Source organism: Hemitrygon akajei, chromosome 21 (genome assembly GCF_048418815.1).
Source record: "Hemitrygon akajei chromosome 21, sHemAka1.3, whole genome shotgun sequence".
NCBI lineage: Eukaryota > Metazoa > Chordata > Chondrichthyes > Myliobatiformes > Dasyatidae > Hemitrygon > Hemitrygon akajei.
In genome coordinates this window covers 54,512,401-54,539,491 of record NC_133144.1, presented here as the reverse complement: position 1 = coordinate 54,539,491, position 27,091 = coordinate 54,512,401, and the positions used below count along the sequence as shown (strand labels likewise).

The 27,091-nt window shown below is 42.4% G+C and overlaps 1 protein-coding gene across 16 annotated transcripts in view; it reads left to right on the top strand.

Moving 5' to 3' along the window:
* Positions 1 to 27,091, top strand: part of kcnma1a (potassium large conductance calcium-activated channel, subfamily M, alpha member 1a) — a 913,789-nt gene that overhangs the window by 696,998 nt on the left and 189,700 nt on the right. For all 16 annotated transcript variants that reach the window (XM_073025436.1, XM_073025438.1, XM_073025437.1 and 13 more), the window contains 2 exons: positions 10,610 to 10,719; positions 21,562 to 21,630. In XM_073025436.1, coding sequence (XP_072881537.1) covers positions 10,610 to 10,719; positions 21,562 to 21,630 — 179 coding nt within the window. The remainder of the gene's footprint in view (positions 1 to 10,609; positions 10,720 to 21,561; positions 21,631 to 27,091) is intronic.

The following is a 27,091-nucleotide window of genomic DNA, read 5'->3' as shown; positions in this document are numbered from 1 at the left end:
CCAGATGAAACATCAACAGTCCATTTCTCTCCATAGATATTGCCTGACCCATTGAGTTTCTCCAGTATTTTGTGTGTGGTCTTCTGTATTGCAGGTTTTGAAGTGTTGTAAATGTTAATTATTGGTTTTTGGGACATTTTGTATGTAGTTGCAAAATGCCAGGATTATCTTAGACCATGTCATAGGAGCAAAGTTAGGCCATTCAGCCAGCTCCACCATGTCAGCATGGCTGATTTATTTTCCCTCTCAACTCTTTACTTCTGCCTTCTCCTCATAACATTTGACGCCCTTACTAAATCAAGTATGAACATCTACTTTAAATATATCTGATGACTTGGCCTCCACGTTCATCTATGGCATTGAATCCCACACCACAGATTCACCATGGTCTAGCTAAAGAAATTGCTCCTCATTTCTGTTCTAAAGGGACATCATTGTATTCTGAGGCTGTCCCCTCTTATCCTGGACTCTCCCACGATTGGAAATACCCTTTGCATGTCTACTCTATCCCGGCTTTTCAGTATTTAGTAGGTTTCGGTGAGATCTCCTCTCATTCTTAAAACTCCAGGGTCACAGATTAAATCAAATCAAATCAAATCAAGTTTAATTATCATTCAAACCATACATGGATACAGTCGAACGAGACAGCATTCCTCTGGGGCCAAGATGCATAACATACAATCAAAATAGCGAGAGAGAAAAACACACACATTGTTCAGCAAGAAAACACGTGTCCGGTCCAAGACACTGAGCCAGTTGATGTTACAACCCCTGGCTATCAAGCCTGTCATTCCACCGGTCGAACACTGGAGGGCAGCACCAATGGGAGAAGCCAGCCCCCAATCGAGCGCAGACACTGTGCTACACCACTTTTGGTCTAATACTAAGCAGAAGGTGTTTGGGAAGCTGAAACATCTGAAGGTAGATAAGTCACCTAAAGTAGATGGCCTACACCCCAGGCTTTATAGGTTGTGGGGGCATTCGTAGTGATCTTTCAAGAATCACTTGAAAATGGAATGATTCCGAACGACCGGAAAATCGCAAATGCCACTTCACTCTTTTATGAAGGGAGGAAGGCAAAAGGCAGGAAATTGTAGGCCAGTTAGCCTGATTTGGTAAGATATTAGAGTCCATTATTAAGGATGATGTATCGAATTATTTAGATTCTCATGATAAAATAGGCCAAGATCAGCATGACCTTGATCAGGGGAAATCTTGCCTGAAAAATATGTTGGAATTCTTGAGGAAGTAACGGGCAGGATTACATAAAAGAGAGCTGGTGTCGTTCATTTAGATTTTCAGAAAGCCTTTGACAAGGTGTCACACATGAGACTGCTAAACAAGGTCGGAGCCCATGGTATTACAGGAAAGATACTAGCGTGGACAGAAGATTGGCTGACTGGTTGGAGGCAAAGAGTGTGAATAAAAGAGGCCTTTTCTGGTTGCCTGCCAGTGTCCAGTGATGTTCTGCAGCTGTTGGGTCTGCTACATTTCACATTATGTGTTAATGATCTGGATAATGGAATTAATGGCTTCGTGGCCAAGTTGGCAGATGAAACAAAGATAGATGGAGAAGCAGGTAGTATTGAGGAAGCAGGGAGTCTGCAGAAAGACTGTACAGCTTAGGAAAATGAATAAAGATGTAGCAAGTGGAACACAGTGTAGGGAAGGTTATTGTCATGCACTTTGGTAGGAGTAAAGGCATAGACTATATAATAAATGGTGAAAGAATTCAGAAATCAGAGGTGCAAAGGAACTTGGCATTCTAATATGAATTCCTTAAAGGTCATTTTCAGGCTGAGTCAGTGGTAAGGAAGGCAAATGCCATGTTAGCATTCATTTCATGAGGACTTGAATATAAAAGCAAGGATGAAAAGCATTGGTCAGCCTGCATTTGGAGTATTGTGAGCAGTTTTGGCACCCATATCTAAGAAAGGATGTGCTGGCATTGGAGACGGTCCAGAGGAGGTCTAGAAGAGTGAAAGGGTGAATGCATAAGGAGCATCTGATGGCTCTGAGCCTGTCCTTACTGGAGTTTATAAGGATGACTGAGGTTCTCATTGAAGCATTCAGAATATGGAAAGTCCTTCATAGTTGGACATGGAGAGAACGTTTCCAGTAGTGGAGGTGTTCAGACCAGAGGGCACAGCATCAGAACAGAAGGGCGGCTCTTTACAACAGAGATGAGGGTGGTGAATCTGTGGAATTAATTGCCACAGATGGTTGTGGAGGCCACGTCTTTGGGTATGTTTAAAGTGGAGAGTGATAGGTTCATGATTAGTAAAGGTGTCAAAGGTTACAGGGTGAAGGCAGGAGAATGAGGCGAGATGAACAACAAATCAGGCATGATCAAATGACAGAGCAGACTCGTTATGTTGCCTAGTGCATGAGTTCCACCTGCCTTTATTTGGCCGATAGCCCTCTACACCAAGCAACAAAGCGGATGGCTGGCAGATTTCATTGAAAAGTGTATAAGTTGTGAGAGACCTGGTTAGATTAATTTCCCTGGGTAGAGAGAACTCTAGGTAGACTGGAAGGATTAGAGAAGTTATTTCACTCAACAGATCTAGACGTCACTGCCTGAAAGAGTGGCAGGGACACTCGGTTAAATCTCAGGGGTATATATGGTGGCATGTACGTACTTTGATAATAAATTCAACTTGAAATTTGAGTTCAAAGTAAATTTCACAGTAATTTTTTTTATTGAAGTGCATACACAGTATGTCACCAAATGCATTTTCTCACAGGCATTCATAGTAGCACAAAGAATCAATAAAAACCTGCACACAAGGACTGACAAACAATGTGCAGAAGAGAAGCTATGCAAATGCGAATAATAAATAAATAACTGAGAACATCCATTGTAGAGTCCTTGAAAGTGAGCCCATAGGTTGTGAATAACACACACAAAATGCTGGTGGAACACAGCAGGCCAGGCAGCATCTAAAAGGAGAAGCACTGTCGACGTTTCGGGCCGAGACCCTTCGTCAGGTCAGGGTCTCAGCATCTGCAGATTGAATTTCCAGCATCTGCAGATTTCCTCGTGTTTGCTCCATAGGTTGTGAAATCAGTTCAGAGCTGAGGTTATTCATGCTGGTTGAGGAGCCTGATGGTTGAAGCGTAATAACTGTTACTGAACCTGGTGTTCTGGGACCTAAAGCTCCTGTACCTCCTTGCTAATGGCAGCAGTGAGAAGAGAGCGTGGCCTGAACGGTGGGAGTCCTTGCAGCAATTAAAAATTGTCTGGTGTGCACTTAAACTGTAATAACCAACAGGGTTATAGATCAAGAACTGAGAACGGGAATACATCTAATATCTCATTTTGGCTATGGATGTGTTGGGCAGGATGGTTCCTTCTGTGCTGGAAAGGTCAAATGGTTCTGTGGTTATTTAAGAGTGTGAATTTGTTCATGGGAAGCTATTAAAGACCAGACTGCAACAATGATGTGTTTTAATAAAGAACCTAAACTTGTCACCAGAAAAGCCTGAACTAAGTGCGAGGATATAAAATCAACAGCTCGCGTTTCTGCAGAACGGTTCATGATCTCTCGACTCCCCAATGCACATTATACCCTTTGAAACACTTTTGCAGTGCTGTCATAGTTATGATGTAGAGAAATGCAGCAGCCAATTTATGCACAGCAAGCTCTCATAAACAGCAATGTGATAATGACCAGGTAATCTATTATAAGTGACTGGTTAAGGAAAAGTAATACTGGTCAGGACAGTAGGGAGAACGCTCTTGCTCCACTTTCAGAAAAACAGTTACGTTTAGATGCCTGACTAATGTCGATAAAGTCTCTAAACAGCTGTCTGACAAACCCTTCCAATCCGTCAGTGGCTAAATCCCGTCCTTTGTTCTTGTGGGGAGTTGGGATTGATTCCATGAACTATGATAAGTTCCTTCTGCAGGTCTTGTTAGTTTTGAAAACTGAAAGTGTGTTCTTACTCAGTGCAGTCGTTTTACAGAGCCAGCTGTAAGAATGGGGATCAATTTCCGCCGCTGTAGGGGGTTTGTATGTTCTCCCTGTGACCGCATGGTTTTCCTCTTGGTGTTTTGTTTTCCTCCTATGTTCCTGAGACATGTGGTTAGAGTTCGTGAGGTGTGGGCATGCTACATCGATACTGGTGGCACTTGAGGGCTGCCCAGCACAATCCTCTCTGATTTGATTCGACACAAAATGATGCATTTCACTGTATGCTTCGATGTTCACTTGACAGATATAGCTGAAGATCTTTACCTACTTTTTTCCCAGTTGAAATTATTTGAAGTCCTTATATATAATTAGTCAATAGCTTGGCCAGAGTTGATTTCCAGAGAGATCGATAATGAGCCCTGTGTTGTCTTACACCTTCAAGAGGCAGTTCATTCGAAACACAAGAGATTGCAGGTGCAGGATTTTGACTCAAGTTGTTGATAGCCCCTTTCCTCCCACAGATGCTGCTCGAATGCTGAATTCCTCCAGCTCATTGTTGTTCATGGAGCCACTGTTCATTGTTAAGTTTAAGGGACTGTGATAATCCCAATTATTGTTCACTTAGGCCATGAATGTAATAATTATTTCCGAAGAAGAAGCTTCACTGCAGGATCACAGTAACTAGAAAAATATAAATAAGCAGATGATGGAAATCTGAAATAAAACCTGAAAATAAACATGAGGTCAGTCAGCATATGTGGAGGAAGAAACAGTTAACATTTCGGGTTGGAGAACTTTTAGAAATGTTGCCAGAGCTCAAGGGACTGAGTTTTGGAGAGAGACTGAGCAGGTTATCATTGGAGAATGAGGGTGATCTTATAGAGGGATATAGATAGGGTGAGTCTTTTTTCCCCAGGAGTGAGGGGGCTCAAGAACCAAAGGGCAAAGTTTTAGGGTGAGAGGGGAAGAATAATTTCAGAACTTGAGGGGCGGCATGGTTGCATAGCATTTAGCATAGCACTATTACAGCGCTAGCTATGAGATTGGGGTTCAATTCCCATAACTGTCTGTAAGGAGTTTGTACATTCTCCCTGTGAGCAGATGGGTTTCCTCCAGGTGCTCTGGTTTCTTCCCTCATTCCAAAGACGTATGGTCAGGGTTAGTGAGTTGTTGGTGCTGTAGTGTGGCGACACGTGTGGTGCCCAGCGCAATCCTTGCTGATTTGATTTGATGCCATCAGTGCAGTTCACTGCATCTTTCAATGTTTTGATGTACATATGAGAAAGAAAGCTGATCCTTAATCTTTAACTTAATCGGCCAGAGGGTGTTCAGTATATGGAATGAGCTTTCAGAGGGAGTAAATGTCACAGGCACATTTAAAAAGTACACAGATATGGACGTGGATCGGAAAAGTTTAGAGCAAGGGTTCCCAACCTGGGGTCCACGAACCCCTCAGTTAATGGTAGGGGTGCATGGCATAAAAAGGTTGGGAACCCCTGGTTTAGAGGGATATAGGCCAAATTTACTCAAATGCAATTATCTTTGGTGGGTGTCTTGGTTGGCATGGAGCAGATGGGCTGAAAGGCCTGTTTCTGTGCTACATGACTCTACAGTTCTATGACCTGAACTGTTAACTTATTTTCTCATCCTACCAGCACTACCTGCTTCTATCACTTTCTGGTTCACACTATTTCCTAACCTTCCTACCTTTAGCAGGTACTGTACCTCCATAAGATAACTAGACCTAGATAGGAGACCTGGCACACAGATTGTGCCTGTGGTTTCTTATATGTTGCAGGGTTGGAGAGCAGCCAAGGTTACAGTCATTCAGATTTCATTTTCTAATATTGAGTCGCTTTCAAAAGTAAAAAATATGATTTCTCTTCCTCATCCATTTTCAGCTGTCATGGAATAATGAGTAGCAATGTATTCTCAATGACCTAATCACAAGTTCATGATCTAAAATTACTCGTTAGTCAGACTTGGCTACGAGAGGCCGCATCGGCGGGTTGAAAAATGAGGAAGTTGCTGGTATAGCAGGGCACATTTGTAAAGATTGGTTTGAAGGTTGCCATGTTGGACAAAGAGTGTGTGTTACATTTTGAGTCCGGCTGTTGCCTCGACTCATTGTCAACAACTGAGACAAGCCTTTTGGGAAAAGAGCTTTGTTATTGAGGCCAGCTTCAATGAAGTATAGCATGCAGTGGTTAAATTGCTGGACTGAATCCAGAACTCTGTACTTTGATCTGGAGACATGAGTTCGAACCCCACAATGACAGCTGGGGAATTTAATTTGAATTGACTAAATAGAATCTGTAATGAAAGCGTGTAACAGTGATTATTAACATAGAGCATAGAAATGTACAGTGCAAGAACAGGCCCTGCAGCCCACAATGTTGTACTGAACTAATTAAATTAGTAATTAAATGCTTAACTAAACTAATCCCTTCTGCCTACACAATGTCCACATTCCTCCATTCTCTGCACATTCATGTGCCTACCTAACATCCTTTTGAAATTCCTCTATTGAACCTGCTTCCATTACCACTCCTGGCAGCATTTTCCACATATGCACCACTCTCTGTGCGAAAAGACTTGCCCTGCACAAGTCTTCTGAGTTCACCCCCTTTCATCTTAAGTGTACGACCTCTAGTTAAGCTGCCAGTTGTTCGGGAAAGACGTCACGTTCACCAGATTCAAGTTTGTTTATCACACTTACATGGAAGCATACAGTGAAATGCTCCTTTTGCGTCAGCAACCAACATACCAAACGATGTGCTGGGGGCAGCTTAAAAGTGTTGCCACACATTCCGGCACCAATATAGCCTGCCCACAATACAATTGACCTTCAAATTCACCTCCAGTCTCCTTTGGGAGAGGGAATCTGCCACCCTCATCCATTCAAGCAAAGATTCATAGAAACATAGAAAACCTACAGCACAATACAGGCCCTTCGGCCCACAAAGTTGTGCCAAACATGTCCCTACCTGAGAAATTACTAGGCTTACCCATAGCCCTCTATTTTTCTAAGCCCCATATACCTATCCACAAGTCTCTTAAAAGACCCTATCATATCCATCTCCACCACCGTTGCCGGCAGCCTGTTCCACTCCCTCACCACTCTCTGCATAAAAAACTTATCCCTGACATCTCCCCAGCACCTTAGACCTGTGCCCTCTTGTGGCAGCCATTTCAGCCCTGGGAAAAAGCCTCTGACTATCCACACAATCAATGCCTCTCATCATCTTATACACCTCAATCAGGTCACCTCTCATCCTCCGTCGCTCCAAGGAGAAAAGGCCGAGTTCACTCAACCTATTTTCATAAGGCATGCTTCCCAATCCCGACAACATCCTTGTAAATCTCTTCTGCACCCTTTCAATGGTCTCCACATCCTTCCTGTAGTGAGGTGACCAGAACTGAGCACAGTACTCCAAGTGGGGTCTGACCAGGGTCCTATATAGCTGCAATGTACAATGTTTTGTATGCAAAACACAACCCTGAGATTCATCTTCCCCACGGACAGCCACAAAACAAAGAAATCCATGGAACCTGTTCAAAGAGAAACATCAAACCAAACCCCCACGTGTAAAGAAAAAAATCGCGCAAACGGTGAAAAGCACAGAATATGAAACACCAATCCACAAGTTCATCAGAAGAGCGCAGGCATATTCAGTTCCGTTCAGAGTGACTCCATTCCTAGAGCAATGTTTTAGCTGTGTTGAAATGGCCCAGTGAATAATTTAGTTTTACGACGTGTTAGAATGGAGAATGATGACATCAATGCTCTGAGAATGAGTCATTACACTCTCATTGCACTGAGTTCTCAAAAGGGAAATACCTTCATTTCTAGGATGGAGATACTCAACTTTGCAGAGTTGTGGATATTGTTCCATTATTAGCCCAGAAAATTATAGACCAGTGAGTCTTACTTCAGTGGTTGGTAAGTTGATGGAGAAGATCCTGAGAGGCAGGATTTATGAACATTTGGAGAGGCATAATATGATTAGGAAAAGTCAGCATGGCTTTGTCAAAGGCAGGTCGTACCTTATGAGCCTGATTGAATTTTTTGAGGTTGTGACTAAACACATTGATAAAGGTAGAGCAGTAGGTGTAGTGTATATGGATTTCTGCAAAGCATTTGACAAGGTACCCCATGCAAGGTTTATTGAGAAAGTAAGGAGGCATGGGATCCAAGGGGACATTGCTTTGTGGATCCAGAACTGGCTTGCCCACAGAAGGCAAAGAGTAGTTGTAGATGGGTTAGAGGTCACCAGTGGGGAGCCTCAGGGATCTGCTCTGGGACCCCTACTCTTTGTGATTTTTATAAATGACCTGGATGAGGAAGTGGAGGGATGGGTTAGTAAATTTGCTGATGACACAAAGGTTGAGGGTGTTGTGGATAGTGTGGAGGGCTGTCAGAGGTTACAGCGGGACAGTAATAGGATGCAAAACTGGGCTAAGAAGTGGTAGATGGAGTTCAACCCAGATAAGTGTGAGGTGCTTCATTTTGGTAGGTCAAATACGATGGCAGATTATAGTATTATTGGTCAGACTTTTGGCAGTGTAGAGGATCAGAGGGATCTTAGTGGCCGAGTCCATAGGACACTCAAAGCTGCTGGGCAGGTTGACTCTGTGGTTAAGAAGGCCTACAGTGTATTGGCCTTCATCAATTGTAGGATTGAGCTTAAGAGCCGAGAGGTAATGTTGCAGCTATATTGGACCCTGGTCAGACCCCACTTGGAGTACTGTGCTCAGTTCTAGTGGCCTCACTACAGGAAGGATGTGGAAACCATAAAAAGGGTGTAGAGGAGATTTACAAGGATGTTGCCTGGATTGGGGAGCATGCCTTATGAGAATAGGTTGAGTGAACTCGGCCTTTTCTCCTTGGAGTGACTGAGGATGAGAGGTGACCTGATAGAGGTGTAACGATGATGAGAGGCATTGATCGTGTAGATAATCAGAGGCTTTTTCCCAGGGCTGAAATGGCTAGCATGAGAGGGCAGAGTTTTAAGGTGCTTGGAAGTAGGTACAGAGGAGGTGTCAGAGGTTATTTTTTTTTACGCGGAGAGTGGTGAGTGCATGGAATGGGCTGCCGGCAATGGTAGTGGAGGTGGACGTGATAGGATCTTTTAAGAGACTCGTGGATAGGTATATGGAGCTCAGAAAAATAGAGGGCTTTTGATAACCCTAGGTAATTTCTAAGGTAAGGACAGGTTCGGCACAGCTTTATGGGATGAAGGGCCTGTATTGTGCTGTAGGTTTTCTATACTTCTATGACAGTAACACATGAAAGCAGGTATAAAATCTGCAAATTTACTCCTATTCTAAATATTAGCAGGAGAATTAGCAGAAGTCAGTGAGAATTTGAGAGAAAATGGATAACAGGGAAACAAGAAGGAATAAAACTGATAGCATAGACATCGGGCTGGATGGTCTCATTTTTTGGTATATCAGGGTGTCAGAGAGCAAGAAACTGTCCCAAATCAATGAGTGAGTATCAAAATGCAAAAAAATCTGCAGATGGTGGAAATCTAAAATACAGAGCAGATAATGCTGCAGATACTCAGCAGGTCAGGCAGCATCTGTGGAGAGAGAAACGTTTAAGATTTTAGGTTGATGTTCTTTCATCAGAACTGGAAATGAGAGAGAGCGAGAGGAGAAAAATGGAAAATCAATAAAGAAGCCTAAGGAACTCAGCAGGTCAGAGAGGAAGGTTCCACAAAGCAGTCACCTAATCTGTAATTGGAACATATAGCAAGCTTTGTTCTCACCACCACTCCACCCAACCCCATCACAATTTAACAGCAACTTAGAATGCGTTTGCCTTCTCACTTCTAGCATCAATGGAAGGTCAATGACCTGAAGCATTAAAGAACATAGAACCAAAGACCATCAGGCATAGGAGCAGAATTAGCCCATTTAGTCTGCTCCACCATTCTATCATGGCTGACTTATTATCCCTCACAACCCCACAGTCCTGCCTTTTCCCTGTAACCATTGACGTTCATACTAATCAAGAACCTATCAATCTCCACTTTAAGTATACCCAATGAACAATGCACACAACACTACATCAGTAGATTGTCTCTCTATTGATGATACGTCCAGCATTTGCATTTTTATGAATAAATGAACTTTTCTCCTCATTGGCTCCAGGATAGAGTTGGCCTGATGAGGTTGAGGTGAAAGCTGCAGTTGTCAGATGAAGTGCTCAAAACCTAAATGTAATGTTGACTGTGTGTATCTAGTTCAATATATTATTGCAGATACTAATCATGACTGAAGCTCTGGCTTACTGTTAATGAGCAGTGATTGTGACAAAGGCAACACTAATGGAACTTCTCCAATCTCATTTTATTGGCTCTCTGTGAGAAAAATGATGAGGGGAATGGAGTGTCTGATTTAATGAGCTTTCATTTCCCTAGTTAAGGGATTCAGGTTTTCAGATCCAAGCAGTAACATCAATGCATTGAGAAGACTGGACAAAATTCTTTTGCTTTTCCTATAATAAGGTGAATCAATATTCTGCATATCCTTATGAAGGGCCCGAAACGTCGACTGTTTATTCCTCTCCATAGTTGCTGCCTGAGCCGCTGAGATGCTCCAGAATTTTGTGACTGTTACTCTGGATTTCAAACACCTGCAGAATCTCTTGTGTTTTTAATATTCCGCTTCTCTTTCTATTCTAGATCGAGGAGGATACCTGGCAGAAATACTACCTGGAAGGTGTGGCAAATGAGATGTACACAGAATACTTGTCCAGTGCCTTCATAGGGTTGTCCTTCCCAGCAGTTTGTGAGTAAGTAATCCTGTTTTACTGTTTTCACCGAACCTGAAGGCTATAATTTAGTTAGAGTTACAGAGTGGTAACAGGGCCTTCTAATGAGCTTATGCCACCCAGTTACACGTATGTAACCTATTAACCTACTAACCCCAATGCGTCCTTGGAATGTGGAAAGACACCAGAGCACTCAGAGGAAACACACACAGGGAGAATGTAAAATCTGGAATTATAATTTTCCTTATTCCTCCAGTGTGAGAGCTAAGTCTTCAGTGCAGTTGGGAAGTCTCATTCTAGTTGTTGGTGCACAGACAGAAATAATTATCTTCACATTGACTATCTCACCCTGAAGTTGTAAGGAATGGTGTGTGAAATTGAAGTACCACTTGAGGCCACTGCCACTAAAGCCCACACTGCACCTGAAAGCTTGTGCATTACTGAGAGCCGGGAGGAAACGAAGAACGTTGGAGAAGATGCCTAAAGAGATGCAGACGCATGTATAAGATAGCTAAGAAGGCCCTTGGGATACTTGGCCAAGCTGCTGGAGACTAGGACAGTGAACACATGCTTGAGCTGTGTAAAAACATTAGGTAGGCCACAGCTGTGCACAGTTCTGCGAGGAAGGGAAAACCAGCTCTGGAGAAGAATCCGGGGATATTTATTAAGACGTAAGCAAGGCTGGTATATTGTAAGCATCAGGTGATACATTCAAGGCTGGGTTCTACTTCTATGGACTAAGGAGAGATTGATCTGAGATGCACAGAATTATGATTCTAGGCAGACTAAGTGAATGAAACCATTTTCCTTAGTGGCAAGGTTAATAACCAAGGGGGTGTTAGTTTAATTATTGTTGATATTAGAGGGAGGTGAGGGATAGGAAATACTCTACTCAATGAGCAGGGATGATATGGTCTATAACTCACAGTCTGAATGGGTGTGAAGGACTCAAACCCTTATTGCTTTAATGATAAGTTAGAGTACAGGAATGAGACAGAGAGCTTAGTGACAACAAAACTGATTACCGACTTCAGGAAGGGGAGCGATGCACATGCTGCTGTCTACATCAACATTGTTGAGCTTGAGAGGGTTCAGAGCTTCAAGTGCCTAGGTGTGAACGTCACCAATATCCTGTCCTGGTCGAACCACATTGATGCTAAGGCCATGAAAGCTCACCAATGCCTCTACTTCTGAAGGAGCCTTAAGATATTTGACATGTTCCTGTCAGCTTTTTACCAATTTTTATCCATGCACTATAGAATGCATCCCATCTGGACACATAACAGCTTGGTATGAGAACTGTTGTGCACCTGACAGTAACAAACTGCAGAGGGTTGTGGACACGTTACAGGAACCACTTTCTGGGCTCTGTCTATGCTTCTCATTGCCTCAGTAAAGCAGGCAGCATCATCAAAGACCTCACCTACCATGGACAGTCTGTCTTCTACCCCACGCATTATGCAGAAGATGCAAAAGCCTCAAAGTGCATACCACCAGACTCAAGGACCGTTTCTATCCCACTGTTATCAGACTCTTGAATGGGTCTCTTTTATGATGAGATGGTCTCTTGGCTTCACAGTCTGCCTCATTATGATCTTGCACTTTATCGTTCATCTGCACAGCAGTATGGTCCATATAGACCATATCTGTAGCAGTATAGACCATATCTGCCCAGTAGCTTTTACACTTTATTCTGCATTGTTATTATTTTACATTATTCTATTTCAGAGCACTGTGCAGTGATTTAATTTGTATGATCAATATGGAAGACAAACTTTTCATTGTATATTGGTACATACGGCAATAATAAGCCAATACCAATAGCTGGATAAGCTTTCAAAGTGCAATAATGTGAAGAGCAGTGGAATGAAAGGAAGGCAGTTGTGTTACATGTAGTGTATTCTTGGCTGTGGTTGGTAAAGCAGGAACAGTGAATGTTGGCTCTGTTGTACAATCTTGTGCTTTCCCTAATTCTGAAGCAGGAACATCTGTAATTTAGAAAGTACTCTCTTCCCTGTGCTATGATTATCTGTAATTGTGCTAAACAAATTCACCAACAATGGTAAGACTGAAGAGAGGAGATAATTTTTTTCTGGTTTTACCCCTGACCCACTTAAGCAAGGACTCATCAGGTCTTTTCAGGTTTCTTTCAGTCGTTGTCTACAGACTTTGACACGTTCATACTTTTGGATCATCAGATCACAGCTCACTGCACAGTGCAGGTAGGTCCTCATCGACCTCCTGGACCCTGCCCAGTGGCTGCTCGAACATTCCTCCATTCGTCCACCCTCCCACACTCAGACACTTTAATGTGTGTCTCTCGGCTGGTCTTGGCTCCATTAGATTGCCTTTTGCTCCATCACTCCTCATCACTCACCACACACACACACACACACACACACACACACACACACACACACACACACACACTCTCTCTCTCTCTCTCTCTCTCTCTCTCTCTCTCTCTCTCTCTCTCTCTCTCTCTCTCTCTCTCTCTCTCTCTCTCTCTCCCTCTCTTCCCCCCCCCACTTCCTCTACACCCACCAACTCACTCACTCTCCCACGAATAGACAAACACAGAAAAACGTATCCTTCAACCTCTTACACATACTTCCACCCACTCTTCCTCCCATGCATGTGTTCCCACACAAATACACGTATCTCCCCTCTCCTCTGTGTACTGCTGTCCTGACTACAGTCTCCTCACCAGCTATTGTTGCAGGCGATCCATTTGTCTGTGTAATTAAAAGGCTTGTGAATAACAGTCACACATTAGCTGTGACAGCCGATGCATTTAACGTGAGAATGAGCTATTTGCAAGGCGCAAGAAAACTATCTATCACTCTCTTCTGATTGGCTCAAATAACCACTATCTGTCAAGATAACTATACCGGTCCACTCAAAAATGTTGAAATAATTCTTCATAAAGCAGGAGTGAGAAACCATTTATAAACTGAACATAAGATTGCTGAGCATTCCTGAATTTACCAGATTCACAGGCAGAGGTCAATATTCAATATACACACAGTGGCCACTTTTTTAGGTACAGGGGTGGGACCCAGTGTGGTCTTCTGCTATTGTATCCCATCCACTTTTAAGTTTGATGTGTTGTGCATTTGGAGATGCTCTTCTGCACAGCGCTGTTGTAATGCGTTACTATTACTTGAGTTAACTTGAGTTGCTATTGCCTTCCTGTGGGGGGATGGGGTACAAGCTAGAAGGTGGGTGAGGGGGAAGCTAGATGAGCGGAGGAGGGGAGGATGAAATGAAAAGCTGGAAGGTGATAGGTGGAAAAGGTAGAGCGCTGAAGAAGGAGGAATCTGATAGGAGAGGAGAGTGGACCATGGGAGAAAGGGAAGGAGAAGGGGAACCAGAGGGAGGTGACAGGCAGGTGTGGAGAAGAGAAGGGGTAACAAGGGAGCCATAGTGTGGAATAGAAGAAGAGAGAACTGGGTGGGGCGCATAAGAAATGCAATAAATTCCCAATCAAACCACTGTGAAAGTTTCAGGATCTTTGTTAATATCATTTGGAATCCAAATTGTGCAGCTGTATGTAATGCCTAGATTAAATAGTCCTTGGTTACCTGAGCACAATGACAGAAGTGATGGCCAAGACATTCCCTGGTTTAGGGCAAAAGTGATGAAGGAAATGAAGGGGGAGATCTGATTCAATTGAGCTCAACAAATGGAATTGAATTGGGTTTCCCAGGGTAAGGGGAGTATATGAAATCAGTAATGCCTCTGCGTGGTAATTACAGTTCAGAGTTTGGATTTCCCTTAGGGAGCTGCTGATTACTTTATTACAAGACTAATGTTCTTACGCCAAATAACAGTCACCCTGTCATGGTAATGGCTGCTTGGGAAACTGGAATCATCTGTTCTCATGGGGTTAATGAGATTTAAACCAGGAGGAGTTGTTATTGTCGACTAATGACGCACTGCCATAAGGAAGAGATGATCAATGGATGCAGATGTTCTAATGAGATTTAGGAATAGTCTAAAAGTCTTCGCTTGACACATAGGTTTTGCCTAGAGACTCAATTATCCTGTTTTCTAGTTTAAATTAAAGAGACCTCATTATTCATGCTCTCATGTCCTTGCTAGTGTTAGATGGATAACGCTATCCAATTCTCTTTAATTAAGCCCTATGATAATCAATATGTCCTTTTGTATATTGTTGTGCAAATTAATCTGTTAACATTACAGTAAATATAGCTGTTTTATGGACTAATGCTAGGGAGAAGCAAGATATAATTAAACAGATGAAAAGTTTTAAAAAGGCGCGTGCTAAAACTGATTACTTCCAAAATGCCAGCTTGATTCATGGTCATAAACACAGAAGATTCTGCAGATCTGGAAATCCAGAGTAACACATGCACAAAATGCTGGAGGAACTCAGCAGGTCAGGCAGCATCTATGGAGGGGAGTAAACAGTTGACGTTTTGAGCTGCGACCCTTTATCAGGAGTGGAAAGGAAGTGGGGGGGTGGGGGAGAAGCCAGAATAAGAATGTGGGAGGGAGGGGAAAGAGGGCGAGCTGGGAGGCGAAAGTTGAAGCCAAGTGGATGGGGAGCGGATATGAAGTGAGAAGCTGTGTGGTGAAAGGTGGAAAAATTAAAGGGCTGAAGAGGGGATCTGATAGGAGAGGAGAGTGGACCATGGGAGAAAGGGAAGGAGGAGGTACACCAGAGGGAGGGGATAGACAGGTGAGGAGAAGACAAGAGGTAAGTGGGGAGCCAGAGTGGTGAATGGAAGAAGAGGGAGGAGAGAGGGGAAAGGTAGGTTTCTGTAGTAGTTAGCACAACGCTTTACACTCTCAGTGACCTGGGTTCATTCTCATTGCTCTCTGCAAGGAATTTGTATGTTCTCCCAGTGACTGCATGGGTTTCCTCAAGATGCCCCAATTTCCTCCCACAGTTCAAAAGCGTACCACTTGATAGGTTAATTGGTCATTGTATATAGTTCGTAATTATGCTAGGGTTAAATCGGGGGATTGCTGGATGGTGTGACTCAAATGACTGGAAGGTCTTATTCTGCGCTGTAGCTCAATGACTATTAATAAATAAATGCCCATGCCATCACCTTGGATGCTATCCAGATGGAATATGAGGCATTGCTCCTCCAACCTGTGAGTGGCCTCATCGTGGCAGTAGAGGAGGCCATGAATTGACATGTTGGAATGGGAGAGGGGATTAAAATTAATGGAATTAAAATGGTTGGTCACAGGGAAATCCTGCTTGTTGATTCATGGTCAATTCTTTGTGATCTGGCTTCCAAACAGTAGGGGTTCTGTGCCAGGCTCCTCAACAAGAATAATCCATTGGAATATCAGCTCTAAATGGGGACTGGTAGGATGATTCCCAGGTTATTTCAGTGCTCAACATAGAGATTTTCAGATGACCCTAAACTGCTGGACTCCCTGCTCCTTTGCCACACAGATTCCTCAAGTGCAGCCCTGGCATGGTCCTGGGTTGTGTTGTGATGGGGTTCCATAAAGGGGCTGTTCAGCCCAGGCACCCAGCTGCAAACATTGAACCATTCTGACAGCCAGTAAAGCCCCCACCATCCCTTACTGCCCCCAGCTCATCAGTTGTCTGTTCTATCTCTGAAATAGAAAGTTTGTGAATCACTAACTTTTAAACAGTCAAAAACACCCAGAAACTATTTAAAAAATTAATATAACATTAAAAGTTCTAAATTATTAAAATATAATTAAAAAAAATTAAATCACTGAAGTAACACTCACACATACTTAAAACCAATTGAATACATTTAAGCTAACTGAACTAAATTAAGTAAAAAGGTCTACTTACTGCTCCTCTGGAAGTCGTTTCATTCCATTGTCTTTAATGGGCTCACTCCAGGTCTGACCCATTAGTTCAGTAAGCAGAGCTGAGTGTCTGCAAAGCAATTATCTTATTGCAATAAACAATCTGCTGAAAGAACTTAGCGGATCAAGCAGTATATCTGGGAAGAAAGGAATTCTCATTGTTTGGAGATCTGGCCTCTCCTCGCTCAGGGTTTCAACCCAAAACATTGACAGTTCCTTTCCTAGCCTTTCAGATCCCCTTTAAATCAATTTGCCTATGCCTCCTTGTCTCCTACTTGTCTACCCTGGGAAAAAGACTGGCCATTTATGCCCCTCAGGATTTTAGATACCTCCAGGGACAGCACATTAGCATCACGGTTTGCGTGATGCTTTACAGTGCCAGCATTGGGGTTCAATTCCTGCCGCTGCCTGTAAGGAGTTTGTAAGTTCTCCACATGATAATGTGGGTTTCCTCCAGTTTCTCTGGTTCCTCCCACGTTCCAAAGACACGCGGGTTAGGGTCAGTAAGTTGTGGGCGTGGTATGTTGGTGCCGGAAGCATGGCAACACTTCCATGCTGTCCACAGCACATTCTCAAACCGTGCTGGTTGTTGGAGCGAACGACACACTTCACTGTATGCTTCCCCAAATTTCGATGTGCGTCTGACAAATGAAGCCAGTTTTTATCTCAACATCCTATGCTCCAGGTTAAGAAAATCCAAGTTTATCAAGTCTTTGATAATTTATTCCTGAAGAAGGGTCTCTGCCCGAAATGTCAACATTTTATTAATTTCCATGAATGCTGCCTGACCTTCTGAGATCCTCCAGCATTGTGTGTGTGTTGTTTTTATAACTCAACCCCTCTAATGCCAATGACACCTTTGTATAGAATCAGTGTCAGAATGGACCTAGATTTTTGCTACAAATCAGTCCTGAATAGATTTAGTGTGGGAAAATGATTGTAGACCCTTCATGCACTAAAATGGCATGTTTAAAGACTGTAAGACAAGGATAATTTGTTTAAAAAAATATATCAGGTTGATTAAAAGCTATGATAGGCCTTGGGTTTAAATTGATAATTCAGTTCTCCATTGAGTTTTATTTCAATTTCCTTTCATTAAATTTTATCTGTGTGTGAGAGTTCAGCTATAAACATCACATGAGTGACCAAAGAATTTGGAATTTAATTTTGTGCAGTGATCATTCTTCATATTTTAGTTCAATACTTATTGGTTAATTAATAATGATTGTATAGCTAAAGAGAATTGATTTTCAGGATTTTTTTTATTTCTGTGTGTATGTGAGTGACTAGATTTAAGGGAGATTAATGATTGATGATAGGATCAGTGTGGGACATATAGTATACACTTGCTTTGTGCTTTGTGCTTGTTAATTGACAAGCAAGTTGATATACAGGACCAGAAATTAAGTGGCTAATAATTTTATATTTTGATTGATTCTTTGTTAAGACACTTGACTTTATTGGATATGCATTCAGAAGTAGTCATCATTGTCCCTCCTACAATAAAGGTGGCCAGTAAATGCTATTTCTTGCAATGATGCCTTCATCCCATAAATGAACGAGGAAAACAAAACACTGAACACTTGACCGGTTTGTGGAGACAACTTACAGATGTCTAGTTTAAAGGGAAATAGAATGAACGTTGTGACATTTCAAACATTTAAAATACATTTATCATCGAAGTATGTAAGCAGTATCTAACCCTGTGATGTGTTCTCACAGACAGCCACGAAACAAAGGAAACCATAGAACCCATTCAAAAAATTCATCAACCCCTCCCCCCAGTGCAAAAAAAAAGACAAATCGTGCAAACAGCAACAACAACAAAAATCTAGCGAGAAAGACAGAATACAAAACACAAAATCAAAAGGGTCCAGGCATATTCAGTTCAACTCAGTGTTCATTATATGGAGGCCACCCTGACTCAAATTTGCTCAAAATAGCAACAAAAAAAAAGAAGTAACCAAAAATCAGGAGCACATCGTAAGACGAACAACACGCAGTCCAATCCACAAACTGTGCTGATTGAACCTTGCCTAAGACCCCAGACCTCAGCAGCATCAAGGGAGAGAGAGACCATTTGAACGCCGGGGACCTTCCTTCAGGAGCAGCGAGTGAGAGGGAGAGAAAGACTGTCAGACCCAGGCACCTTCCTCCAGCAGCAGTGAGTGAGAAGCTGGTAGATGGTGCTGAACACCCTTCTGCTTGGCACTGCGTGAGCACTGCCGGACGGCTGTTATAACGCGCAGTCGGTGCGAATGGTATGAGAGTTAAATTGTAAAGTGAGCTTTTCTGACTAGATCCCCTAAACTGATTTGATTGAGTCTATCTTTTAAAATATTAATGTCAGAAATACTGCGCAGGTCTGGCGGCAGAAGATTCCACTCTCTTGTTGATCTTGGGTAGAGGGAGTACTGGTAGCAAATCTTGTTGAAGGAAGGGGTTTCCAATACGTAAGGGCCAGTTTGCTGTCGAGTTGAACTGACCCTGTGTTGAATTTGGATGCTTGATGGAATGATGTTGTGAACTTCTTTGAAAATGGAGATTAACCGTAGTTTAGTACGTCTGTTTTCAAGTGGTTCCCATTGAAGGTTAGAGGGCATGTTGGTGACACTGGATTTCCTGCTGTAATCGTTTAGCATTAAGCCAGCTGCACGGTGTTGTATTTTTTCGATGGGCTTCTTATTGTTAGCTTGATGGGGATCCCATATGGCTGCACAATACTCAAGCTTTGGACGGACAAGTGTCTTGTATACCGTGACCTTGACAGATTTACTACATGAGTGGAGGTTTCTTTGCAGGATACCCAGCATTTTGTTTGCTTTGGCTGTAATCTGATTGATGTGACATGTCCAGTTAAGATCCTTGCTAATTTCAACACCAAGATATGGGTGATGGGTGACTGGTTCAAGAATCTTTCTCATCATGTTATATGTTGTGTTGATTGGTTTAACTTTGTGACTGACGGGCACTGCATAACATTTAGATGAGTTGAAGGACATTTGCCTGCTCATCTTCTGCACTTGCCTCGATGATATCGATCTTCCTCGGTGCTTTAATTGGCGAGATCAGCAAGAAATGGAGCTGATCATGGGCTCACGCTCCCATCTCCAGGCTTTTTAGCATCAAGGACACACACTTCACTCGAAACCTCACAAAATCCTCTCGGAGGCAACAAAGTACCAGATCGCTCAATCGGCCCGATAACACACCACCAAATTGGAGATCACAAGCTCCAACAGTAGCAGAACCATATTTGAATGAAAACGAAGATGTAAAAGAGGTGAAAGAAGTTGTTTTGTGAACCGTCTGGGTGATGTCACCCTTGGTCGTGTTGTTCGCAAGTGCTATCTTCTTCCGGATTCTAAACATAAGCTTGAATTTACGGTACTCTATGACACACACCTGAAAATGCAGCCTGCTTAGAGGCCAATTCTCCAGTGATGTTGTGATGATGTCTGTTTCATGGGGGTCTGAGGTAAAACACCCTCTGTTCTGGTCTGACCTGCAGAGTTGCGTTGAGCAGCAGCTGAGCAGTATGGCAGCTCTATAGCACAGCAGTTAGTGTGACACTATTAGAGTGCCAGCGACCCAGGTTCAAAATTCCTGCCACTGTCTGCAAGGAGTTTGTCTGTTCTCCCTCTAGCCGTGTGAGTGTCCACACACATTCTGAAGATGTATGGGTTAGTAGGTTAATTAACAGGTATAATCGGGCTCATTGGAAAGGAAAGCCCTGTTACTGTGCTGGATCTTTAAATAAATCTGGAGTCACACAGACCAGACTATAAAAGGTTGGTCCATGTAGACATCTTTTATAGATAAGTGGTGGAAAACATACTGACTGTTTGCATCACGGCCTGGCATGGAAACACCAATACACTTGGAATATTCTACAAAAAGTAATAGATACAGCCTAGTCCATCAGAGGTAAAGCCCTCCACACAATTGAGCACATCTACACAGAGCGGCTTCCCAGGAAAGCAGCATCCATCAAGGACTCCCACCATCCAGGTCATGCTCTCTTTCCACTGCTGCCATCAGGTAGAAGGTACAGAGGCCTCAGGACCCACACCACCAGGTTCAGGAACAGTTATTACCCCTCAACCTTCAGACTCTTGAACCAGAAGTGATTACATCACTCAATTTTACTTGCCCATCAATGAACTGTTTCCACGACGTAGGGGCTAACTTTCAAGGACTCTTCATATTTATTGCTTATTTATTTTTTATTTTCTTTTTTGTATTTTGCACAGTTTGTTGTCTTTTGCTCATTGGCTGTTTGTTCGTCCTGTTGGGTGCAGGCTTTCATTGTGTTTCTTAGATTTACTGTGTGTGCCCGCAAGAAAATGCATCTTTGGGTTGTATATGGTGACATATGTGTTTTGATGATAAAGTTATTTTGAAACTTAGTTTGAACTTTAAATTACCTTTTTTTAAAAATTTGAATTCCAGATTATTTGATATATTGAAGTTAAATTCCACAGCCTGTGTGGTGGGAGTTGACTTCTCGGAGTTTCTGGATACTTAGTGCATGACTCTGGATCACTAGTGTGGTAGTTTAACCGTTGCATCTGCATTGCTCCCCAGAATGTTTCCCTCGAGACCAGGACTTGAACCCTATATTAATAGGGTGCAGCACGTAGTTAAGATGAATCAAGAAGCTGGGAGAGGATAGGTGCAAGAGATAAGGAGCTGAAGAGGAAGGAATCCATTCGGGGAGGACAGTGGACATGGAAGAAAGGGGAAGGAAACAATGAAACTCAGTTTTTCTGTAGCGGTGGCTTGGGGTCCAGAAGTCGGATTCAATTGTAGGATTCAAGATAAAGCTGTATAGATATCTAAACACAAAACTTTACTGAGGATATTGAGGTTTTATTGATGACACATGCACCGAGATACAGTGGAAGCTTTTGTTAGTTTGCGACCCAGGCAGTGGGTCAGTGGACTGCATGGCCTCTTCTCATACTGTAAGCATTTCTGATATGCAAGTGTCCAGCTTCCTGAGCTAACTGGCCATTCCTCTTCCTCACTCAGGTTGTGCTTTGTGAAGCTGAAGCTGTTACTATTGGCCATAGAATACAAATCAGACACAAGGGAAAGCAGGTAAGCACCACAACCTTCTCCGTGAATTGTGAGTATTAGCTGTATCACCATCTTCCTCATGGACAGGACATTAAGCAATTACCAAAGGTCAATAAAGACATTCATTTCTTGCCAAATTCCAGTATCTTTTAATCCTCTCTCATGCTGGCAGTTTAAATAACTTTTAGAACCTTTGTATGGCTGTTGCCAGCTTCAGTTTCAGAGTCACTTAAAGTGTTGAACAAAGGCTATGAAGGGCTCCTGTGACTGAAATAAAATTTGTCTGGCTCTTGATGGCTCTTTGAAGAATTGGGTCTTCCCAAGCTCCATTATTGTAAAGCTAATAACATTATAGCTTTGGTGCTGTTAGGAATGTCCTTGTATATTGGGATTATGAGAATAACATTGTAATGGTCAATGGTTGATAACCAGCAAGTAACTACCAGACCATCAGAAACAAAACATACATTCAAATGTGAAATTTGTTCTTTATCAGCCCTCATGATTTAATTATTGCCCTTGCTATGCTTCTTTAGTGCAATGTATTCATTTTAACTGATAAAAAATAGGAAGATATTTGATGAGGTTATTTTAGCAACGCACTGTTCAACTCCCCTTTGAAAAGCCTGACTAGTGTATCTTTAACAACAGAAAGGACATTTGTGAAGTCACGACACTTGTGCCACTCTCTCACAGTGTCTGACCTTGTAAAACTCTGTGGGGAGAAATAAGGCGATAACTAACAAAGGACTAAGAGAGGTCAGAGGCTGAAGATGAGCCTCCAATGGGAGATGGGAGGCTGTTGGTCTCGCTCTTTTATCATATTAGCCAAGGGAATCCCAACTTCCTGTCACATTGATCTTGTACCACTTCTTGCCAATTGGACGATCATGTTCTTGCTTGCAGCTGCTGATAAAACGTTTTCATCCATCACATCTAAGGAAGCTTAAATGGCTGAGTTTTAACATAATTCAAAACCTGCCAGCAATTTAATTCAGAAACTCCTCATATTTTAAGAAGCTTTTTTAGTTTTCTTTGTAGTTACTAATATTTGCTGTCCAGGAACTTGTAGTTAATGTGCAGATGACCAAGATGTTCTTTTACATTGCGGTTTTGGGTTGCCTAAGAACATGAGGAATTTGTCCATGCAGCCTCTTAAGCTTGTTTTGCCATTCAATAAATTCAAGGCAGATCTGAAATCCTGGCCTCGGCACCACATTCCTGCCTGATAGCCGAAGACATTTGACTCTTCTGGTGATCATAATGGATGATCCTTACTAGCTGTAGACCTTCAGAGGTGCTGCACAACCCCAACTCACTGTGTACCCAGTGACAGTTCACATTATACCCTCACTAGCCTTGCCTAATGCCCCTGCATTTACCCAGAGCCCAGTGGAGATTTACACTTTACACCGATAAAGGAAATAAGGCAAGATGTTATATATCTCATTCTGTAAATGTATTCCGATATAGCTGTCAGTAAATGTGAAAGAGGATAAATACTACTGATTTAAGCTCAGTTAATGTAGTACAACCCATTTAACAAAGCAGCATCATGTTAAGCAAACTGCTTTTTAATCCAGTCATTTGCATTAAGCAAACATTATTGATCCAATACTGATTCTCATTTGGTTGTAATGTGTAATGCTGGATTTCAAGAACTGCAGTCACATGCCCATCCATAGACCAGTTAGTTGTTAGGTGCTGAAGTCAGATATTCCCTTCGAATTTGGTACTCCTCTTGGTAGCAACTTTTTATGCAAAGCCAAGTGAAGGAACCAAATTAAATATTGCCCATGCCGAGCTGAAAGCGAGTGGACTCACACCTAAAGTGTATGCCCAACTACAGCTTGCCAGTCCAACTGCAGAATTGCCATGCAGACTGAGAGCAAAGCATCATAAGACCATAAGACAGAGGAGCAGAATTAGGCCATTGGCCAATCAGTTCTGCTCCATCATTCCATTATGGCTGATCTATTATCCCTCTCAACCTCAATTTTCCTGCCTTCTCCCCATAATCTTTGATGCCCTGATTAATCAAGAATCTATCAACTGCCACCTTAAATATACCCAATGACTTGGCCTCCACATCATTCTATGGCAATGAATTCTACAAGTTCACCATCCTGTGGCAAAATATTTTTTTCCTCATCCCTGTTCTAAATGAATGCTCCTCAATTCTGAGGCTGTGCCCTATGGTCCTAGACTCCCCCACTATAGGAAACATACTCTCCACATCCATTCTAGTTAGGCATTTCAAAATTTGATAGGTTTCAGTGTGATCACCCCTCATTCTTCTAAACTTCAGCAAGTAAAGGCCTAGAGCCACCAAGTGCTCCTCAAATTTTAACCCTTTCATTCCTGGATCATTCTCGTGAACTTCCTCTGGATCCTTTACAATGCTAACACATCTTTTGTTAGATAAGGAGTCCAAAACTGCTCACAATACTCCCAAGTGTGGTCTGACTAATGCCTTATAAAGCCTCAGCAATGCATCCTTGCTTTTGTATTCTTGTCCTCTCAAAATAAATGCAAACATTGCATTTACCTATAATACCACTGACTCAACCTGTAATTTAACCTTCAGGGAATACTGCACGAGGATTCACAAGTTCTTTTGCACCTCTGATTTTTGAATTTTCTCCCTATTTATAAACGTCTTTGTCTTTATTCCTTCTGCCAAAGTGCATGACCATGCACTTCCCTGCCATTTCTTTGCCCATTCTCCCAATCTGTCTTAAGTCGTTCTGCAAACACCCGACTTCCTCACGTAGCACACCAATAGTCTCCAGCGGTCAACCAGAAAATGCTCTCTTTATTCAACACTTTGCATCCTGCCAGTCAGCCAATCTTCTATCCATGCAAGTAGCTTTCCTGTAATACCATGGACTCTTACCTTGTTAAGCAGCATCATGTGTGATATCTTGTCAAAGGCCTTCTGAAAATCCAAATAAACAATATCCACTGACTGACTCTCCTTTGCCTATCCACCCTGTTATTTCCTTAAAGAATTCCAACAGATATGTCAGGCAAGATTTCCCCTTTGTAAAACTGTGATAATTTTGGCCTATACTATTATGTGTCTCCAAGTCCCTGAATGCTCATCATTATTAGACTCCAACACCTTTCCAACCATTGAAGTCAGGCTAACTTGACTATAATATCCTTTCTTCCTCCTCCCACCTTTCTTGAAATGTGGAGTGACATTTGTAATTTTCCAGTTCCCAGGAACCGTTCGAGAATCTAAGCCTCCACAATCTCTTCAGCTAATGTTTTCAGGATCCTGTGGTGTAAACCAACATGGGGAAGGAGTGATAGATGTCATACCTCGATTGTTCAGACTCCGCACATGAGGTTGCTAAACAAGATAAGAACCCATGGAATTACGGGAAAGTTACATCGTGGATAGAGCTTTGGTTGATTGGCAGGAAAAAGAGAGTGGGAATAAAGGGATCCCATTCTGGTTGGCTGTTGGTTACCAGTAGTGTTCCACAGGGGTCCGTGTTGGGGCCGCTTCTTTTTACGTTGTATATCAACGATTTGGATTATGGAATAGATGGCTTTGTGACTAAGTTTGCTGATGATACAAAGATAGGTGGAAGGGCAGGTAGTGCTGAGGAAACAGAGTCTGCAGAGAGACTTGGATAGTTTAGGGGAATGGGCAAAGAAGTGGCAAATGAATTACAATGTCGGAAGGTGTATGGTCATGCACTTTGGTAGAAGAAATAAATGGGCAGACTATTATTTAAATGGGGAAAGAATTCAAAGTTCTGAGATGCAACGGGACTTGGGAGTCCTCGTGCAGGATACCCTTAAGGTTAACCTCCAGGTTGAGTCGGTGGTGAAGAAGGCGAATGCGATGTTGGCATTCATTTCTAGAGGAATAGAGTATAGGAGCAGGCATGTGATGTTGAGGCTCTATAAGGCACTGGTAAGACCTCATTTGGAGTACTGTGTGCAGTTTTGGGCTCCTTATTTAAGAAAGGATGTGTTTACATTGGAGAGGGTTCAGAGAAGATTCACTAGAATGATTCTGGGAATGAGAGGGTTAACATACGAGGAACGTTTGACCGCTCTTGGACTGTACTCCTTGAAGTTTAGAAGAATGAGGGGGGACCTCATAGAAACATTTTGAATGTTGAAAGGCATGGACAGAGTGGATGTGGCAAAGTTGTTTCCCATGGCGGGGGAGTCTAGTACGAGAGGACATGACTTGAGGATTGCAGGGCGCCCTTTCAGAACAGAGATGCAAAAAAATTTTTTAGCCAGAGGGTGGTGCATCTATGGAATTTGTTGCCACGGGCAGTAGTGGAGGCCAAATCATTAGGTGTATTTAAGGCAGAGATTGATTAGGTATCTGAGTAGTCAGAGCATCAAAGGTTATGGTGAGAAGCCGGAGGAATGGGACTAAAGGGGAGATTGGATCAGCTCATGATGAAATGGCAGAGCAGGCTCGATGGGCCGAATGACCGACTTCTACTCCTTTGTCTTATGGTCTAACTCTGTTCATGTTAAGATTCAGTTCCCTGCCTTGTGTTCCCGTGTAACTCTTAAGATGCTAGACCCCAAAGGCAGATTATTAGCTGGTAAGACTTGCTCACCAAGTATACCTAATTTTCAATGCTGAAGGGTTCACATAATCATTTTTTAAAAATTAAAATGTAGCTTCTTGGTTGCAGAACATTCTAGAACAGTGTAGCTTAGCATTTGCACCAAGATCTGTGTTAATGTTATTTAAATTTAACATTAACCTTCTCCTCATTATTACGTACATCAGGCTCTAGGAAGACATAATGTACAGCTCACAAGAGATACTGTATCAGCCAGCATTAATTAGAAGGTCTAATCAACTTCCCGCTGTCATTATGAGTCCAATGCTGAACATCTACCTAATTCAAAATATATTTCCTGTCCGTACATTTCCGTAAAAGAAAAAAATGGCTGATTTCCAGTTTAAAGAAAATTTTGTAAAGCATAGTTTCTGTGTAATGTGGAGAAAAGATTCACCACAAATCTTTTAACTGAGGAGCTAAAGGTCATTCAGCCTACTGCTGCTCCTATTTAGATCATAAAACAGTATAGCCTTTGGCCTATGATATTGTGCCAACCTTTTAAACTACTCCAAGGTCAATCCAGTGCATCCCTCCCACATAGCCCTCCATTTTTCTTTCATCCCTGATGTCTCTTAAATGTCTAAGAGTCTCTTAAATGTCCCTAATGTATCTAAGAGTCTCTTAAATGTCCCTAATGTATCTGCCTCCACAACCACCCCAGCAGTGCATTCCACACAATCACCACCCTCTCTGAAAATAAGAAAAATCTCTGATATTCCCTCCTTTATACTTTCCTTCAATCACCTTAATTGTATGTCCTCTCATATTATCCATTGAGCCCTGGGCAAAGAGTCTCTGGCTGTCAACTTTATCTATGTCTGATAGCATCTTGTCTACCTCAATAAAAACTTCTCTCCTTTGCTCCAAAG